Below are 14,577 nucleotides of genomic sequence, written 5' to 3' on the forward strand. Positions count from 1 at the left end.
TCATGAGAAGAACCGGATAACTGTAGTGAATAGTAGTTGTTTGAATGCATTACGTTATAACTGTTTCTATTCTCCTCTTTTTTATTGGGGTGTGAAAATCTGTATTGTTACTCCCAGTTGTACTATTATCGTTGCAAGTGTCATTGTATGTGCACTTGTAGCTGTTGTAGTTACTTATTTCTATGTTATCAAACTTGAATTTTTCAACTGAAACATTCCGAGTATGAGATAAAAATTGATTGCTTCCTTTGAACAACCTAAATCCAATAAAATCCTTATAAGTAATATCAACTCCAAAAATACCTGGGTTAAACTTGATCATTCTAGTTAGTCTTGACTCTGTAATTTCCCAAAACCTTCTATAATTTGGTTTATTTGAAAATCTACTTAAACAAGGACATTTATTAGTGTTTGTAACATAGTAGCCACACTCGGACACGTTATCACTTTTATTAAAGTTATAGCTATTTAGTGAAACATAATCTGAATGATCATTAATGGTGTCAGAATATTTTTTGTTAATAGTATTACTTTTATTGCTTCCTAAAATTGAATTTACCTCATTACTTAATTCAACATTTTTATTTTCCTCCCAGTGACTCGACATATTTATCTCTTTTATTAATATCTCATAAGCTGGAATAGGAAAAAATAATATATCATCTTCAGAAATGCATATAACTTTGTTTCCATTATTTTTGTTTCTACCTTTCCCATTCCACAATAATGAGTGAATTAATATTCGGCTTAAAGATACTCTCATTAGTTTATCTGCTATGCCATATGGCATTTTTCTCTCACAAAAAATCGCCTTAATACACCTTTTGTTGCTGTTAGTTACCTCCACAATTGAACCTAGTATTGGTTTATATCTAATTACCTCCTTTCTTTTGTCTTTAATTTCATTTAAGTCTAAATTAATACTTGAATCCTTATCGTATCTACAATGACACATTGGTTTTACCAGCAAAAAAACAAAACCATTTGTATTTTTATCCCCTAATATATTTACCGTACTGTTTGAAATTTCACTGTTTTTGTTGCAAGAATCATAACCCTTTTCTTCTGGAATATAATTTTTGTCGTTTATTTTTATATTGTAGACCTCATTTTCGTCCTTTTCAAACACTATATCACCGCAACTTCCTTTTGTTTTGTGAGAATAACAAAAGTTGTTACCTATTTTATTCGTAATTCCTCTTTCCAAAGGTTCGTTTCTCTCCTCGAACGGCAAATTTAATATGAACGGTTTTAAACCAAGCTTTATAAATAACTCATCTCCGTTGTTCAGTATCTCCTTGTAACTATTGCTTAGCTTGTTCATAACTTTCCCTATATCTATTATGTGAAATACTGACAGTTACACTATTTGAATACTTCACTTCCAAACCATTCCATCACACTATTCAATAAACACTATGTTTGTGTGTTTTCTTATTTTGTTTATTATTGTTAAAAATTAAAGTGCTATCAAGTCGGTTGCCCCTTTATCTCTCTACTTTTCTTTACCAGAGAGTTCGCTCATTCAATGAGTTACGTATTCACACAACATAACATTAACATCAACTTGGCTATGTTACTATAATGCGCACTCCTTACATCGAATATTTCACCTATATTCTACTACAGATTTAATCGAGGCAAATAAATCAGTTAGTACCTATTCTTCCCGCCACATGGCGCTAATATGCCACTAATAAGTGATTACTGTGGCAAGAGTAAGAGTAGTAAAAGTGATATTTTTTGTTCCTTTTTATGGCGTTCAAATACTTTGAAACCTTTTTTAATGAAGTGTTAGCGTTTTTTATGGGTATAAATACTGAATAACCGACTAATCTACAGTTAAATGGCTATATCGATGATTTTGTTACCTGCTAAAAAAGACTACCTTTCGTACCGAACTGAACTGAGTTTTTTTCTGCCCACTCTTAACTATCCTTGACTTACTTAAAATGGAAAAATTGGCTCTAGAAGCAGATTCATGGATTAACAACCTTGAAAATGCGATAATATCATCAATAGAAATGACCAAAAATAGACTGCACTCCAACTTTGAGAGAAATGTAAATGAGGCAGATGAAACAATAGATGAGTATGACAGTTTGTACAAGACCTTAAGCTCCTTACACGACGACACAAACGATTACTACAATTATCTGATCGAGAACTCAGCAGCTACCGAACATAACAATGACAAAAGTGGCATGCTGGCAGTTTACAGTAGAGCAGTGAGAATAGAGAAAATAATTCAAAAAATAGTAAATTCAATGGAGTTCATAGACGGTTGTATATCTAATGAATTCAAGAATGAGAGTTACATTGAGACACTAAGCATAATTTGGAGGCATTCCTGATACCCGCTCCTTTACCTTCATTAAATTTAACTGTCATTCATACTGTTCTTTCTGATGTTTAATCTTTTTACATGATATATATATAGAATAGATCTTTCGGCCCAGGGACATAAATGTACGCATGTACATGCACACAGGTGTTTATGTGTTTATAAACATATAGATAGATGCAATATGTGACAAATAGCAGTGTGCAAACAGTTTCTTGGAGCAAAGGAACTCCATTAGTTTCATTATTCTAACCTTTTCCCCCGGACGTAACTTTTAAATTCGAATTGACTTGACTCCAGTAGAAGAGGATCCACTATTTTTGTGTTTTCCGTGCTGACCGGGATTCACTTTCTTTGAATAATAGTTAGAATAGGACTGTCCTCCAACTAGGGATCCGCCGCCAATATTGTTATTGGAATTGCTTCCTCCCAACATCATTCCGCCAACGGAGCCTGAACCAAGACTACCACCTCTTCCACCTGTCCCGTGTTTCCCTCCTCTTGCTTCTCTCGAATCTTCTCCCGCTCCGTCACCCAAACCTCTGCCATCAATTCCCTTTCCACTTCCTTCAACTCCACCCTTTCCTCCGCCTACCATTGCACCGCCATCAATTCCCCCCTTTCCACCTGCTCCGCTGCCACCTGCTCCGATTCCTTTGGACGATGTTACGGACTCGTTACACTCAACTAATTGCAGAAGTTTGTCTGCAATAGCGAGTGAGTCACTTCGGACTTTGCTCGATTGTTTGTTATTAAGGAGAATATACTCTCCTGTTTGATCCCAAAGAGCACGCAGTTCGTTTCTGAGCATCATCTTAGAAATCAAAGAATTAATCTTCTCTTTCGGAAGCTGGAACATAGATATGAGATTTTCAATAGAAAATGACGAGTAAAGATGGCCATATGTATACAAATACGTCCTCAAGGCTTCCTGTTTAATGTTGAATTCAAGTCTAGATTGGATCAAAGACGTCTCCTCTAGTGAATTGTCCCAAATTGATAATGAAAAAATATAGTCCCTACATTCCTTCCACTTTCCAAGTTGTAATGATCTCGTTGCTGCTATAATTGTGTCTCTTAAACTTTCAGGAGGCCCAGTTATGGCCTGACGTTCATATTGCTCTAACAGTCTTCTGAATTGCTTCGAAATTGGTCTGAATTTTGTAGAAGGTGTCTCCTCATTCTGCAAAGCTATTGATCTGTGATAAGCTATATATGGTACCTCAAGAAGCATAGAGCATATTAAATATATGCAATCAATAACTTCTAGTGAAAGATGCATATGATAAGGCAATAGACGTCTTTTTTCCGCCCTTTCTTGTTCAGGGGTGCGTTCCTGTGACTTTATATTGCTCATACCCTGAGCTAATAATTCTCTATTTCTATTTGGCATGCATATCTCACAAAGCAACTGCTGTGACTCTAATATCAATCCGAGTCTAAATGCTGAAAGGCCCAGTTGAACAAGAGATCTATTGTATAATATCTGAATTCCAACATCGGATCCCAATGCCATGTCATATACCCCTATTGACTGGAAAAGATTCACTGCTTCATAATAGTTATCATGTAAAGCCATATTGTACACATGTTGTATAAGTACCTTGAGTTTATCTTTTTGATCTCCATGCTTGTAAACATTTTGTACTAAACGTGTTATCAATTCACTTGGTTTAATTCCAGGCACTGGCACATCTGGAATTTTATTAATATTTGTGTTTTTTTCACTATTATTACCTTTAATAATCGAATTGTTTTCCTTTCCCACTTCATCATTTTCAATAGATGAATTAACCGTCTTCTCAAGTATTTGTTTTACAAATTCCCAAACTTTAAATGCCAATGAATCGTTCTTAAAGTGTAGCTGGTTTATCAAATGTACTGAGAGTGTGGAAACCAAATCTAAATAACCCCTCTCCTCACATATTTTATAGCACCTCCAAAGTAATGCAAGTAAATGAAGAGACTGTACTAATCTGTCTTTGTATTCACTTGAATGAACATCTGTAAGTTGAAGGGCCTTTAGTGATTCACCGTCAAGTCTCTCTATAAATGACACCAGAAATGTCACAGTGCTTTTGTCCTGTTCTTTAGGGTCAATAATTTCGTCATCCCCAAAGGAATTTCCACTGTTTGCACCATATTCTTCTGAACTAGGAGCCGAATTTCCCCCCACTGATACACTAGACACAGTGTTATTAGATACTCTAGACGATAAATTGTTTTGTACTCCAGTATCTGTAACTACTTCAGAATTACTATTAACATTGTTTGTGTTATCACCAGATATCTTTCTTTTTCTATCCTTTAAAGATATAAAGCTCTGAAATCCTGATATATATACTCTCTTTTCCTTATTATTATTTAGTAACACCAAGTCTAACAGAATATTGATATTTTCACATATCTCAGACCAAATTCCAGAAGTTATACAGTGAAATGCCCCAGTTATTGTATCAAATTGAGCTGAAATTAAATGAGTAAGTACATCGGCATAAGCTTGAAGAGAAAGAGGCTTCGATATTTCAGCAGCTCTCTTTAGTAATCTTATTTGCTCCTGTCTATCTGTACCTTTTTTGCCTCTAGCTGCAACTATTTCTCCAACTTTTTCTACTATCATATCTACCGTAACTTCCCCTTCAAATGACAACAAATCGTTACTAGTGCCTGTTCCAGCACCTCCAGTAGTTGTCCCTGTACCACCCCCCTGTGTTGCTAATGCTCCAACACCTCCAGGTGTTGAGGAGTATACATCCTGTTGAGCATCTTTCCTCGTACTTTTTTGGCGTGTCTTCTTCCCTGCTCCACCATCCTTCTTTGTGCTCTTAACTCGCGTTCCCCATTTTGCCAGGGCAGATGCATGTCTGTCCTCATATTCTTCCTCATATGAAGACCAGTCAGAGGAAGATGAAGAGGAGGATGAAGAGGAGGATGAAGAGGAGGATGACCCGGAAATTCTCTCGTCGTCGCTGTCAGACAAAGACGAAGTTGATTCAGACGACGATTCGGATGATGATTCAGAACTTGAATCAGAATCGTCAGAGTAAGAATAAGAATCGTCACTAAAACCACCATCTCGGTAAAGTTCTGGGTTTTCTCTACACTCGTCCATTTGCGTTCGGTATTCTTCGACAGACTTTCTAAATTTGGCCCTCAATGTGTTAAAACTCGTGGCTTTCGCCTTAGAAAGACGCTTAATGCCCTCCTTATCCTTAAATTTTTCATCTAGGAAAGACTCTAATTCAACAAGGGAAGAAATGAAAAAGTTAGGAATTCCGTGATCCACAATTACATTTTGAGACTTGTGAATGCACTTGAGCAATTTTTCGTACTCTTCATTCAGTGAACTGAAATCCAAAACCTTAACGTGATTGTTAATTCTCCTTATAATGCATCTGAGTTCATCGTGAAATTTTTCTCTTGCTCCCCTAACCACTCTTCTGTCGTCCTCACTACTGTCTGAGTCAGAATCTATTGCCCATCTTGAATTCGTGTTGTTCACCTCTCTTTGTCTACGGCGTGCAGTCTGAATCTGAGCCTCTACCTCTGATTCGGACGAACTTCCATCTTTGCTTGAACTGTCAACCGAAGAGGACTCAGATCCTTCCGCCCAAAACTTTCCCTGCATCCTAACTTTCTTTCGTATCTACTTAACCTTAAAATTCTGTATGTACAGAGTATAAATCCAATAAGATAGGAATAAATTACTCTCACTCGCACTTATTTACGTCAAAATTACAGTATCCAATTAATGACGAGGAAGAGCAGTAAAACTATACTCTTTACTTATTCCTAAACCCTATAAGCAATTGCTGACCTTCTTTCCCTCCTTTCAGTACTACTAGTCAAATAGACGTTGCCCTTTCTATTATGAATAAATTCGTTCTGTTATTCATATACTACCGTCTATTTCCTCCTTTTTTATTTTCCGTTTACCTTTCTTTACACAATTCAATACCCCTTTAATTGCTTTCTGTCTCTAAATTATAGGTACATAGCGCCTTGGCGCGTGATTGAATTGTCATGTCATCACGTATTTTTCCAACTTCATTTATCTCTATATTAAACTGTAAGGCAAATAAACCTCAAACACAATATAGCTCGCTTAGTAGAGGAACTGCAGTGAAACCAAGAAATAATTCGTTTACTTTGCTCCATACAAAAATGTTGCAAAAAAAGTTACCTTTAATGCAAACACTGTTTCCAATCAAAAAAGATTGTAACGATTAAACAATAAGAATGCTGCTACCGCCTATTGGCAAGCGGCTCTTTGTAATGGCTCCTCCCTTTACCCCACGTGCAAAAAGTAATGAAAACACTTTATCTTATTTAAGTCCCATTTAAAAGCCGTTCGTTTATCATCGTTGTAAAGTACTTTGTTTTTTACAATGATAAGGAGCATTCTACACATCAAAAATTGCCTCGAAGATAACATACATGTAAGTTTTAACAAGGAAATATTTTGGATGAGGTTTAAAATAGCCTAGAGTGATTAATACTACAGTTGATATTTACGAACTGATTCTTTGCTACCTCACCACTCTCAATTAATGACACCATCATCCTATAATTGTGCATTTTTTCTCCTTAACATAAACTAACTAAAAATGAAGGATTTTTCTGGCCAAGATCTTGCCTATAAAATTCAAGAATATCTTGTTGTTCTCACAGGTATAATTGCATTTATAGTTGGATTTTACTATCAAGAATTTTCCTATACCGTTATGATTATATTTATTGGCCTTATCGTAACTCTTATTGTAAGTTTGACACATAACCGCTTATTTTCATTTTTCTCTTCTTTCTACATCTCCTTTTTGCTTAAACTAGCAAGAACAAAGTTATTACCACAAAGTCAAAACCTTACGGCTAACTTTCACTTAAAGTCTCCCTGACATTCCTCATTTATAAAATCCCTCATTGTATTGCATGTTGACATGCACTTGCATGCATAATCCATCTCCTGGGGATTATAGTTCAAGATGTATGCTCGCAAAAGAGTCACGGTTCTGGGATTCATAACAAATACGATTTTTCTAAGTTACCGAAGGTTGCGACCACTCAGAAACAAATATCAACTTTTACTCTTTAGAAGGCAAAGAGAAGAGGAAATAAGCAAAATACTTGCAATTTTAAAATAATTCCATTTGACTGTGTTTTTTTTTGTGAAAATCAGATTTGTGTGCCGTCCTGGCCGATTTTTTGCAGAAATAAAGTTGAATGGCTTCCAGCTCAAAACAGAGCTGAAAAAAAAGAGAAGAAAAGCGAGTGACTGCTGTTTCAAAGGTGATAATTTATGTCCGTACTCTAGCCCAAAGATGTTGGGTCAAAATAAATGTGATGAGAATGACTATAATATCAATAACGTCAAGAATCCAAGTTTTTGTAGTCGAGGTAATAATATAGAAAGAAACTGCATCAAAATTCAACAGGAATACATTCCACAAATACTAGAGGAAACTCTTTCTGTTTTAAAAAATTTGAATGAAATACTAGATAATTATTTAATACACACTCAAGACAATCAACACTCTAATGATGCAAATGCTACTTGTAATTGCAAGGAAAAGTTAATTCACTCGGATGAGGATAAAGTTGGCGGATTCAAACACCTGTGGCTTTTAGAAAGAGCACAAAGGCAATATCAAATTAAAAAATTTATGAATTTGTTAGATAAGTACAAGCATCTATAATTTAAACATCAATGATATAGCATTTTACCGCTTATTCATGTAACTTTGATTTCAATTGCATGTTTCTTTATACTGGGTAAGCAAATTGCATATTGTATATTCTTTCTTTGAATCTTCATATTCACTTCCGATACATATCCGTAGAACCATAATTAGTCATACTTACCGCAGTTACTCTCATTTCCTTTGGTGTAAAACTATCTTCAATGTAATCTCATCCGCTGATACAGGCGAAGCCAAATCATGCGACACTACAACCCAAACTTATAGCAATGTAACTTTTGTAATTCACTTGATCAACTTTTCCTACTGAACCTCCCTCTCATTTCATGTTTTCAAACCAATCATTTAGTTGAGCTAAAACACCAGTGATTAATGCAATCCAAAATACATTTACATGAAAGAAAGGGACTCGCTCGTGTGAAGACACCAAAAAAAACAAGAATGTTCTGGATAAGTATCAAATTAACACCACGACCCTTAATTCAATCCATAAAGCAGCTATATAACAAAAACTGAACAAGAATCACTTGAGACTAAAAGTCAACTTTAACATTAGTCATGGTGCAAGTATATAAGAAAATTAAAGACCAATGAAGTAATAGAAGCAATACTGCTGTATACGACGATTTCCTTGAATTACTTCCTAAATCACTTCTCAACCACAATCATCTCATGGATAACAGTGAAAGTTACTTTTATAAATAAACTTCTGTTAACAAACAATTCAAATAATCACTTTTACCTTTGTACTATTACTATCTCACTTTTAAAATTAAAACGAGCTATGAAAAAATGACCGCTATATAGTGAATAAATGTTAAATATACTTTGAACTTCACTTTCTACTGCTCCGCGTTTTCACCTTCTAAGTCTCCTTTGAAATCTCCTGGGACTTGTTGTGTTTCCTGTTCCATTAGAATCAATATTCGCTCCATGCTCACTCAAGCCTTCATCAGAACACTTAGCACTTGAAAATGAACTGCAACCAATAGGAACCTCAGTTGCCTCTTCTGTGTTATTTGCCGAACTCGTATAATCTGAAGGGTCTGTATTGCAACCAGCATTTCCACTGGCTGATAATAAATCATCCTCAACTTCATCTGGTGACATTTGAATATTGGTTGTAGGTTGTGATACTAAATGCAAGTGGGATTCATTTCCACCTATTGAAGATAAACTACCAGCAACAAGATCAGGCCCACATAAAATGGCAATTTCACCACTCTTATCATCGAAAGTCTTCTCGGCCTCGATTTTAACAAGGTCCTTACAATCGTCTGACCTACACGTGACAATCTTCTCAACACTAGATAACCCCTTGTCTAATTTTCCTGATGCTTCAGTTAGAACCTCCGATTCTGTTGAAGCACTAAGTTCTGAATCATAAATAGAAGTTTCTGTATCAAATGGATCACTAATAACACTACTTGAGTCACATTCACTATCATTAACCACAGATGTATGAGAGGCTGAACCATACGGATTGTCACATTCATCTCTATCTCCTCTTCTTCTGCCCTTACAACCTGTTTTGTTTGTATATCTTTGAGATCTCCTCTTCGAGGTCCTTCTGACTAACTTTGAAACAACTGACCTCTTTGTATATCTCTTATTTCTCATTCTAACTAAAGTTTTTTTCTTAGAAGGAACGTTTTCTACTCTCTCAAACTCCAAGGAAGAATCATAGTCCGAAACGAAAGGTGAAGTAACCGAAATATGTTTTTCAGCAGAAAAATCTGGCTGCATATCTAGATCTGTTACTCCAGTGGAAGAACTACTTCCAGTGGCTCTTTTAACAAAATCCACACTTTTTCCTTCACTGGTATCCTCACAACTAATGGCCTTTCCATCCTCATCGAAACAGAAATCTTTATTGCTCTTCCTTATGTTCTCAAAACAAAGTTTTAGATCCTTCTCAAGCCTTTCAATGTCCATTTGAATATCATTCATGCTCCATTCAATTATCAAAATTGATGTTTTTTTAATCTCACAAGAATTGCAACCCCTAAAATCGTGATGAGTACATTCAGAGCTCTTAATCTTGTCAGAAAAAATTTTGCTTTCATCTTGCACTCTTCTAAAGAAATTTATCTCCTCTCTTATTTCGTTGTAGGTCTTTAAATCACAATTTGCCCCAACGTCCAAATACGAAGGAGAAGGTTTAGGATGAGGGAAGCTTATATCACCCGGAAGATCGGAGTCTAGTAGTAGTGACAAAGAGTCTCTAGATGAAATCAAACCTTCTCTAACATTGTGAAAAAGGCGAAGCTTGGACCTAATATTTCTCTCAAAATTTTTTCCTTTTCTATATATTAAGCCAATAATCAATAGGTAATTATAAGTCATTAAATAACGATACATCTCTATAGATCCTAATATCTTAAATAGTGAATCTGATGACCCCAAATCAGTGTCTATGGCTTTCGATACTTTTCCTCCATAATTGTCTGTATCCCATAACCCTTTATCACCAAGTCCCAACATGTCCAAAAAAGAATGATCAATTTTTGACTGAGACGAAATATCTATACCATAGTTGAAAACTGGATCCCAAAACATTATAACCACTTCAAGCAATAATTCCACAAGTTTCACTTGTTCTTTTATTAAATTTAATACTGCTTCAACTATACCACCATCTGTTTTCACTCTGGTGACTTTATTCATTAAAAGCGAAGAGTACTTGTTATTGTACTTACAATCCCTCTCGGACTTCATCCTCGTTTGAGAAATTAATTTATATAAGGACTTTTTCATCCTAGATACTTTCTTACTCTTCTCTAATAATCCTTTTTTATATGTAGTCAACACACTCATACGATTTACATTCACCTCCGCAAGTGATATTGGGCATAACAGTACACTATTATTACCTAAAAACACACTGGTTTTACATAAATTGCGACCATTCTTTAAAAATTCCACATCTAAAACCAATATGATCAGCGTTGCCAAGAAATAGAACAGGGAAAAACGTTCCACCAAAGAGTATCGGCCCCATCTAAACATTTCGTGATTGCATCTTCAAACTTATAGTTAATCTGCTTTGTCTCAGTAGTTACATCACTAAGCAGAACCCTGTTACATAAGACCGTTATTTCCCATACAATAAATATCGCAATAGTTTCCTCAACTATTTCTCCTGACGGAGTAATTCCATTCAACTATCTTCTCCGCCTTATCTGAAGAAAAAACAACTTATTTCTTTTTTTACCTTGATTTTGCGTTTTCACCACTTTTCCTATCTTTTTCCCCTATATCTTTTCTACCTTCAATCATATATATAGTCACCACTTTTTTACTATTCACATATTCCCGCTACGTCTCTCCTCACGACAAAAATAATAAATATATAATGGCTGGAGGACCAAGAGGAAGATACAATAAATAGTCGGAAAAAGTTGTTTTAATTAAGTAAAGGTGTTTGTGTCACTCACTATTCATTATTCGCTTGGATTTTTTCCTCGAACTTAAGTTGGTTCTTCTCCACTAAATTGTGAATATCCAACATTTCAAATATAGGTGGAGATAGAACAAGTACTAGCCTTATTTTTTCTTAACAATCACCACATTTTTCATGTAAGTGAGGGAATTACCTGTGAGTCTCTTCAGTTCTCGCCCTTATTTTTCATCTTCTAAACAGCTTATTATCTTTATTACCTACCCTATTTGTGGAGAGCTTCACTTTCAACAGAAGTGTTAATAGTTCAGTTTCCTGTGCATCCTTCTGTAGTGAGGCTTGGATGTCTACAGTATTATTGCCTTCCTAAGGTACTTGCTTGCGAACCTGGTACACCAATAGATGAAAGATCATGGCGCCAACAGTAACAACTGAACATTCCGTTAATGCACCTGAATATTGGCAAGGAATACAAGAAAGATTTTAGATCTTTGGTCGAAAAAACGAAACAAAAGTGAGCTTATAAGATTAATTGTTATTGTTATCAGCTTAGCACCTACACAATTTTGGGTTTGATTTATGGTCGTATCAAATATTTAGGTGGAGAATATAGACAAAATACTACAATCAAGGAATTGACAAGATTACATAAGGAAAAAATAACAGTTTAGTTCGCTTTGGTAGACTTCTCGCATCGTTTTGTATATTATCAGTACTACAACTGGCTCCTCATGTAAAAAATTAATACAAAGAAATATGATATGAAATAAAATGACTGTGGATTTAAGCTTTACAAAAAAGAATGACTGGGAACATGTTTACGAGCCTTCAGAAGATACATTTTTTATGGAAGACACTTTTGAGTTGGACAAAAAGTGTATTATCGAATCTAATCCTAACTTAATTTGTGAAGTTGGGTGCGGAAGTGGATACCTAACTAGTTGTCTACTTTCCATATTAAAAAGCGAGAATAAAAAAATGCCTCTTCCATATATGATAGATGTAAACATAAAAGCCCTGGAACTTTCCGAAAGGCTATTAAAACGTAATCATCCAGAAGTTCCCGTTGAATTTATTAGAATGAATTTGTTCTCGTCTTTAAAAAAGAATAAACCAAATGAATATCTTTTTAAGATAATCATATTTAATCCACCATATGTTCCAAGTGCCAATCATGACTTAATTAATGCTAATATAAGTATGGGAATAGATTGTTCTTGGTCAGGAGGTACCAACGGACTCTTTTATATAAGTTATTTCATTTTCGGCGATTTGAGACTTATAAGCAAAAGCGATAAAATTGTTTCAAATAACACAATTTTCAAGTGTCATGTTCCTATCCCCTGTATTGTGGATGTTCTACTCCCGAAAGGTATATGCTATTTGCTTTTAGAAGAAAGGAACAAGCCGAGATATGTTCTAGAATCTATTCACAAAGATCAAAGATATTTGGATTGGGATGTCAACATTATATCCGAAAAAAAAATCAGATTTGAGCATTTGTATATACTGAAATTCTCTAGAAGTTAATTAACCACTACATTATAATTTCTTTACTCGTGAAATACACATAATGATTGTTTTTTATTTCATTTACCAATAGCACTGAATTAACTTTAAAAACCCATATTCAAGGACAAAAATATAATTTCAATATTATTTAACTAACACCATAACAAAAATTCGTAAAAACTCAAGCTCAAAATTTGTACCTAAATATTACGATTATTGCTATCTACCTTTTTTCTAAGTTCAAGTTCTTTTTCGTGCAATTTCCAGTCTGTTTTCTGTAAAAATGCTGTCTTTGAAATATAACCATATTTCCTTTGCTTTTCCAACTGGGATTCCAAACCTGAAATTTGTCTGAACTCGGACCAATCAGATTGCGATTTTTGAATTGAATTGATTCCAGCATATTTTGTTATTTTTGAAACAATTTCATCTAAAGCTGCCATTCCTCCTGTGTTTCCGCCGCCATTATCTAAGGAATTAAGGATTTTCCTTGGTTTTTTTGTAGCTGTCCCAGATGATGATCCGTCAATACCAACTCTTTCTCTCAATACAAATGTTTCACCTGCATATCTCACTTTTTTATCAACATAACGAATACCTTTTTCATTCATACTACCTAATGCCTTCTCTACGAGCATCTTTGTATCATTTTCCATTTCATCGTTCATACTTCTACTAATTCTCTTATATCTTGAAATATCAAACTCAACTGGATTCAGAAATACCTTTGATACCTTAATTTTTATTTTTGTTTATTATAATTAAAGATTAAATAGTTGTAGCAATAAAACTTACGCCTAAGTTAACATAATGAAGTAAATCATTCAAATTAGCATTCTTTTTCTCTCCGTAATCAAAGCTCTTCTTTTGAAATTCTAACATGTAGTCATTCTTATTTACTGTACACCTTCTAGCACTAAACTCCTTTCTTACTTCATCCAATAACTCACTGTAAATTTTATCCACTTTTCGGTCTATTATTGCTTCCTTAAAAGATAGTTTCTTTCTACAAGCTTTATTTTTTGCATCTGAAACTTCGTTTTGTTCATCGTCTGAAGAAGACCTAATCACAAGTTACAGTCATTACATAACTCCCGTGTAATTTTCGAAAAACAAATACAAATAAAACATACCCTTCTAGAGATACATCCGAGTTGTGGAAAGACTCGTCCTCCTCATCGTCTGATAAAAATACTGCGTTGTTTATAGTTGTCATTTCACCCACACCAAGAAACTCCTTAAATGATGTTCCATCAGTTACCCAACAAAATCCCTTATTTTTTATATTACCACCTTTTCCCCTCGGTACAAAAAAAATAAAGCGAACAAATCCTTTTCAGACCTTTTGCCCGTAACGAATTAATTTCACTCACTTTTTTTTGTTCAAACTTGTTCCTGTTGCAAATTTTTCCCTCTGGAATTAAATCAAGCGGACCAAGGTAACAAATACTAATAAAAAATTGTGTTCGTTCCCGCCCAATTGTTATTACAATAAATAAATATCTAATGGGCCCGTGAATTTAGATTAGGAAAAAATAAGTTGAACTGTTGTTATTTGTATTAATAATCTAAAGAATTTCGTTAGAAGTAAGGACATAGTACAGGATGACTCCACCTTATGATAA

General features: G+C 34.7%; 8 protein-coding genes across 8 annotated transcripts; 4 read left to right on the plus strand and 4 right to left on the minus strand.

The window, feature by feature from the left end:
• Positions 1–49: 49 nt before the first annotated feature.
• FG379_002411 (uncharacterized protein) lies at positions 50–1,324 on the minus strand (the record flags this gene model as incomplete). Its single annotated transcript, XM_067327741.1, has 1 exon — positions 50–1,324. One exon carries the CDS (start codon positions 1,322–1,324, stop codon positions 50–52), a length of 1,275 nt encoding a protein of 424 aa, XP_067182147.1.
• Positions 1,325–1,952: 628 nt separating this feature from the next.
• FG379_002412 (uncharacterized protein) lies at positions 1,953–2,354 on the plus strand (the record flags this gene model as incomplete). Its single annotated transcript, XM_067327742.1, has 1 exon — positions 1,953–2,354. The coding sequence occupies one exon, from the start codon at positions 1,953–1,955 to the stop codon at positions 2,352–2,354; it is 402 nt and encodes a 133-aa protein (XP_067182148.1).
• Positions 2,355–2,618: 264 nt separating this feature from the next.
• On the minus strand, positions 2,619–5,972 carry FG379_002413 (eukaryotic translation initiation factor 3 subunit 8 family; the record flags this gene model as incomplete). Its single annotated transcript, XM_067327743.1, has 1 exon — positions 2,619–5,972. One exon carries the CDS (start codon positions 5,970–5,972, stop codon positions 2,619–2,621), a length of 3,354 nt encoding a protein of 1,117 aa, XP_067182149.1.
• Positions 5,973–6,951: 979 nt separating this feature from the next.
• Positions 6,952–7,239, plus strand: FG379_002414 (uncharacterized protein; the record flags this gene model as incomplete). Its single annotated transcript, XM_067327744.1, has 1 exon — positions 6,952–7,239. The coding sequence occupies one exon, from the start codon at positions 6,952–6,954 to the stop codon at positions 7,237–7,239; it is 288 nt and encodes a 95-aa protein (XP_067182150.1).
• A 423-nt stretch (positions 7,240–7,662) lies between these two features.
• On the plus strand, positions 7,663–8,037 carry FG379_002415 (uncharacterized protein; the record flags this gene model as incomplete). Its single annotated transcript, XM_067327745.1, has 1 exon — positions 7,663–8,037. One exon carries the CDS (start codon positions 7,663–7,665, stop codon positions 8,035–8,037), a length of 375 nt encoding a protein of 124 aa, XP_067182151.1.
• Positions 8,038–8,898: 861 nt separating this feature from the next.
• Positions 8,899–11,049, minus strand: FG379_002416 (uncharacterized protein; the record flags this gene model as incomplete). The annotated part of the gene is made up of 1 exon (XM_067327746.1): positions 8,899–11,049. One exon carries the CDS (start codon positions 11,047–11,049, stop codon positions 8,899–8,901), a length of 2,151 nt encoding a protein of 716 aa, XP_067182152.1.
• A 1,162-nt stretch (positions 11,050–12,211) lies between these two features.
• On the plus strand, positions 12,212–12,970 carry FG379_002418 (Ydr140wp-like family archaeal- RNA methylase; the record flags this gene model as incomplete). The annotated part of the gene is made up of 1 exon (XM_067327748.1): positions 12,212–12,970. One exon carries the CDS (start codon positions 12,212–12,214, stop codon positions 12,968–12,970), a length of 759 nt encoding a protein of 252 aa, XP_067182154.1.
• A 182-nt stretch (positions 12,971–13,152) lies between these two features.
• On the minus strand, positions 13,153–13,620 carry FG379_002419 (uncharacterized protein; the record flags this gene model as incomplete). The annotated part of the gene is made up of 1 exon (XM_067327749.1): positions 13,153–13,620. One exon carries the CDS (start codon positions 13,618–13,620, stop codon positions 13,153–13,155), a length of 468 nt encoding a protein of 155 aa, XP_067182155.1.
• Positions 13,621–14,577: the final 957 nt, after the last annotated feature.

The sequence above is a fragment of the Cryptosporidium bovis genome (assembly GCF_009768925.1).
Source record: "Cryptosporidium bovis isolate 45015 chromosome Unknown contig_30, whole genome shotgun sequence".
Taxonomy (NCBI): domain Eukaryota; phylum Apicomplexa; class Conoidasida; order Eucoccidiorida; family Cryptosporidiidae; genus Cryptosporidium; species Cryptosporidium bovis.